Genomic DNA, 5,200 nt, shown 5'->3' with positions numbered 1-5,200 from the left:
ACAAAATAACTTCCGCTCCAATTTTAGAATAAATGTCACGAACATCGATCTAAATTTCAAAATAAAAGTCTCACCCCACAGATGACCAAGAGGTTTGCAGCCTGAACCTCTGTGATCCAAACGTTAAATTGATAATTTACCCATGAGGTTTAAAGAAATGTTACATCTTCCAAATTATAATAGGCATCTTGTTTATTTGTGAAATTGTTTCTTTATTCATAAATGAAAAATATAATTGTTTATTCATCTTTTTGTAAATAACAAATTTAATGCTTACCCTTTACGTTGTTCTTTTATTTATTTTATATTCTTATACATATTTCTCTAATTCAGCATTATTATACTATGCTATATTAGCATTTCTCTCCTAGATACAAAAACTTTCTGATAAGAGAGTGCAAGTCATACCTGTCAAAATACAGAAACGAGTATCAGTTCGTACATATTATCAGTTTTAGAATATCTATATATCTATATTTTATAATAAAAATGAACGTAACACACTCTATATCTAAGAAGACGGCAAAATTTCTGACTTTAAAAAATTAACCACTACATGTTTAAGACATATGCGTTGTTAGAATGTTCTGTGAGACATATAGATATAAAACGGACACTGGTAAATTACTGTTTTATCATTATTATGCGATAACTTCCTATTAACGAATAGTACGTTTGGGCATGCCAACATGTCCGCGCAGTAGCTTCGGTGTACTCACGTCATGAGCAATCCAGTCATTTATATAGAACTATGGAAAACACTTATATTCGATTTCGAATAAATTGATTAAAAAAATGTGATTTGAATATTAAATTAAATGAAAAACACACAATTTCCTTTTAGAAAAATGAACTGCAGTTTGTTGAATTAGACTATCAAAGAGAGCAACAAGTGCTCTAAACAAGAGAATAATGCGTCAAATTCCGATCCATTTAATTCAGGAAATCCTGCGCCACATTTTACCCACGTTCTCCTTTACGATGGGACGGAAAAACAAATCCTCGTCCTATTATTACGAAAGTTTATTAATAAATGTTAATTATATATTCCCTTTGTAGCTGGCTTAGCTTATAAATATTAATAATGATGACACTACGAAGGCGCGGTTTATGAATATAAAGGACCAATCCCTCCCCATACTAGGGTCTAAATTAATCCTGGACGGGAAGTAACTAGATGAGGGGAGCGCACCGACCTTTTAAATCAGATATGTACACAGGAAACCAAAACCTTGGAATAATTGAAATTATCTCGAATATATCTTTAAATTATTTTTTATTTGTAATGTTATAAACACCAGCTTCGTCTAAGCATCTAATAATACGTGCTATTTCGCCTGACTGCTGATTAATGTAGGGATGCTCCACTGGAGGAAGGAGGCCTAAAAGCATAATCTCCACCCCACGCCCATTATTTTTACCATCTTTTTCGCAATGGAGGAGATTTTAAGCAAACTGCAGAAGGAGGCGTCGGGCAGCAAACAAAAAACGATTCGCGACGCGTGCTGTGTTGCCTACGGTAAGATGCACTTGTCTGTATATGAAGCGTCTGACAGCAATGAATTGCAGTTGAGCTTACTGACCTTAACATTCGCTTGACATAATACGACAAGAATAATACAGCGGTGTCCGCCTCTCGCGGATGTTTATTTAGTGCAATTTACCCCTAACGTTACATTACCGTAACAGCTGTTGCTTAATAGATGTGGACTATAAACTGTAAAATTGGTTTGTAATTGTCAGATTGTTTGTTGCATTATTTTTGGTCTTAAACGTTTCGAAAGTGTTTTATTTTATTTGTAGCCTTTTTTTGTGCATGTTAGGAATACAGACATTCAATGAGAATGTCAAAACTTATTTACTTTACCTCTGAAATACAATTACAGGATTACCAAGTAGGGCTGATTTTCCTATTTTGGGGATTTTTACGTTGTGAAACTGACTTCGTTTTTGTTTCAGAGACATTAATACGAATCTGTTTTCTAATAGTTTTCTGTCTGTTTACTAACAAAGAAATATACGATTATTTTTCTTATTTTGTGTGTTATACAGATACCCTTCATGCTCATAAAAGATTGGTTAAAATCTCACCATCTAAACTCAGGCAAGTTTATTTTTGTTAAATATACAATATTTTTATGTAAGGGTGAGCGTTTGTATTTCTCAGACATTTTATAGAATTTTTCAGATGAAGTAAACATCGCTGGTTCATTTAGCAGTCATCTGAAAAACAAGTAATTAAACAAAGGATTCTTCAATACATAAGGAGTAGGCCTGTGTTTTATTTGTGATGTCTTACAATTACATGCTGTCCTGTGGTTAACTGTGTTTCTGTACAGAGAGAGCTGCCTGTTTCCTCTTCAGCTGGCGCTCGAGTCTAAAAACGTTAAATTGGCCCAGACTGCCCTCACAGGGATGCAGGTATGTAAGTTGTAAAACTTAAATTTGATTTAATGAGAATTTGACAAGCTGTTCCCAGAAGTGCTTTCAAATTTAGAAACAGATCACTCATACACATATTTCAGCTCCTATTTCAGCACATATTTTCACCATTTATTTAGAAGTGTTTGTTAAGCCTCCGTAAAATAAAAGGCAGGGTTTAGGATTTTATTAATTTGAACATATACATTAATGCATTTGGCAGACGCTTTTTTCCAAAGCGATTTGGATTGAATTATACTTTAGATTTGATTCTAAGTATGTGCAAACCCTGGGATCAAACCCATGTCCTTGGTGTTGCCAACGCCATGCTCTAACCACAGAGCCACAGGAAATTTAGCAAGCAACATGTTCATCCTAGTCTGCATGAATGCTCTAGCAACTGCATGAATGCTCTAGCAACTGCATGGCATACAATAGAACTACTCGGAATATTCAGAATATTCACTCACAACACTCTATATTGAAACTAATCCAGGTTTGGACACTTCTGGATCTTCCTCCATACAATGTATTTAATGGGGGTGCAACCTGTTTCAAGGTCCAAATTTCAGTTTCTTAGCAGCTTTAAATTCATACCTGACAACTAGTCGCTTTTTGGCAAAATTTGCCGTTTTGCATTCCAGGACCTGGCATTCGCTGGGCCTGGTGTCAATAACTGTTGTTATTTCAGTAACAAGGGGACTTTCAGTTCTGACACGTACAGGATGTTCGCTTGAATACGATAACCTCTTATATAACAAAAGCTTGGCTTAAAATTGTTGTCTTAATTCATTAATCCGTTAATATAAAAATAATTGAACACGTTACGTTAAGTAGGAGTATTATGATTTATTTTGGCAAAGATGTTCTGTTTTGTTTATGTTTGTAGTTTAGATTCTTATCACTGTTACATTTAAAGGGCCGCTAATCCAGGTGTTTTCTGTTATGTAAAAATAGTCTGTGGTATCCCAAGAATGTCTCTGTTAAGTTTCTGCACCACATATCTTTCATTACAAGATGTTGAACATGGCCATTTGTGGCTGCAATGGAAAACATTTTTTTGTGTGTATCTCTTTAAATGCAAATGAGCTTCTGCTCCCCCCCCCGTTTGCAAATAGGAGGTAGAGGTCTTACACATGTGCTTTGGATGAAATCAAGACAAGCAATATGGCGGAAAGTGCAATTACTTTTGTAATACCCTGTCCAACCAAAACCATACTCTAACTGTAGTAAAATCACCTTTATGCCTTGTTCATAAATATTAATTGGATGGAAAAGACAAAAACACAGATAGAACAACATATGCTGACCATTTGCTGTATGAAATGTTGGCCACTGATGATTCATTATGTGCATGCATATTACTAACAGACATAAACAGGGATATCGGCAAAAACATGCATTCAGAGTACTTGTATATGATAGACAGGTATGTTAAGAACAGCAACCATGTGTTATTACATTGTGAGTAGCGATATCTGTGTAACCTTATTGTCTTACAAATGCGCACTCTGTTTCTCTCCGCTCTAAGTATTGTCTCTTATGTTCTTAATCTCCTCCGTGAGATATGCGGGACCGCTGTGCGCACAGCTGATACAAACTATCAATCACACCACCGGCCCCGCCTCACGGCTCTCGTCACGTCTTCCTAACCACAGTCAGACTGAGGACATAAGAGAAAACACTGAACTCACCGAGAAAGACACTGCTTTAACTTTCTTTCATTGTAATGAATAAGCTTCGCAGAAATGATGTCGGTCACAAGACTTCTGATCCGATGGGTGCGATGCGTTTTACCATTAACGTTACGACACAACAGCTGTCTTTGGACTATGTTAAGTCTCAGGTTTATCCGTGAACATATAAACAACAGCCGCTTAAATGCTAAACACATTATTTAAGAAAGGTGATTTAAAAACGATGTGTAATTAGGGTTGTGCGATATGACGATATTTGATCACGAACGATTGAAATGACTGCACGATCCACTTTTTCTGAAAAATCGTTGCATCGTCCTATATTGTGCACTACACATTATATCCGTTGCTGTTTGTAACGAGGTTCAGTAAAAGGAAGGAAGGAAGGAGGCGGGAACTGGCAAACATTTAAACATTTAATCAAAATAATAACAAAGTAAAAAGACAGCCGGCAGCCCCTCACGGACGACTGCCAGCGAATAAAACAAACCACAACTAAAATCCAGGCCTGGTCCTCTCTCCTTGACGGACCGGTCGCTTATGCTCCTGATCTCCAGTGTGATACGAGACCAGTGCGCGCACACCTGACGCTCATTAACAATCACTCACCGGCCTCGACTCAGGGTCTCGCCCCGTATGCTCCACTACATACCCCCATCGCCACTCACAGGCCGATCCCACTCCACGATTGACACAAGAAAACAAAGGATCAACCAGGGAAAATAGTAATGGCATGTTCTGTATGAGCTGCAGCTGTCTGATGGTCTTTTTGGGAAGACCTGTAAGGAGTCCATTACAGTAATCCACCCTGCTGGCGATGAAAGCATGGACTAGTTTCTCTAAATCTTGGCTTGATACAAAACATCTGATTCTGGCTATGTTTCTGAGATGGTAGTAGGCTGATTTGCTATTGCTTTGACATGACTGCTGAAACTAAGGTCAGACTCCAAAATGACTCCAAGATTTTTTACCTTGCTTTGTGTCTTTAGACCTCTTAAGTCAAGGTATGTGTTTACCTTATTGGTTTCATCCTTGTTACCAAAAACAATGACTTCAGTTTTGTTTTTATTTTACTGAAGGAA

At 37.0% G+C, this 5,200-nt stretch overlaps 1 protein-coding gene across 3 annotated transcripts in view; it reads left to right on the top strand.

Moving 5' to 3' along the window:
- The first annotated feature begins 993 nt into the window (after positions 1 to 993).
- arfgef3 (ARFGEF family member 3) overlaps positions 994 to 5,200 on the top strand; it is a 141,492-nt gene continuing 137,285 nt past the window's right edge. For all 3 annotated transcript variants that reach the window (XM_056760656.1, XM_056760657.1, XM_056760655.1), the window contains exons 1-3: positions 994 to 1,519; positions 2,053 to 2,104; positions 2,340 to 2,421. In XM_056760656.1, the coding sequence (XP_056616634.1) occupies positions 1,435 to 1,519; positions 2,053 to 2,104; positions 2,340 to 2,421 (219 nt within the window). In that variant the 5' untranslated portion in view covers positions 994 to 1,434. The remainder of the gene's footprint in view (positions 1,520 to 2,052; positions 2,105 to 2,339; positions 2,422 to 5,200) is intronic.

This window comes from Triplophysa dalaica, chromosome 11 (assembly GCF_015846415.1).
Source record: "Triplophysa dalaica isolate WHDGS20190420 chromosome 11, ASM1584641v1, whole genome shotgun sequence".
NCBI lineage: Eukaryota > Metazoa > Chordata > Actinopteri > Cypriniformes > Nemacheilidae > Triplophysa > Triplophysa dalaica.
Note: the sequence above shows the minus strand (reverse complement) of the source record. Positions and strands in the feature narration are given on the sequence as shown.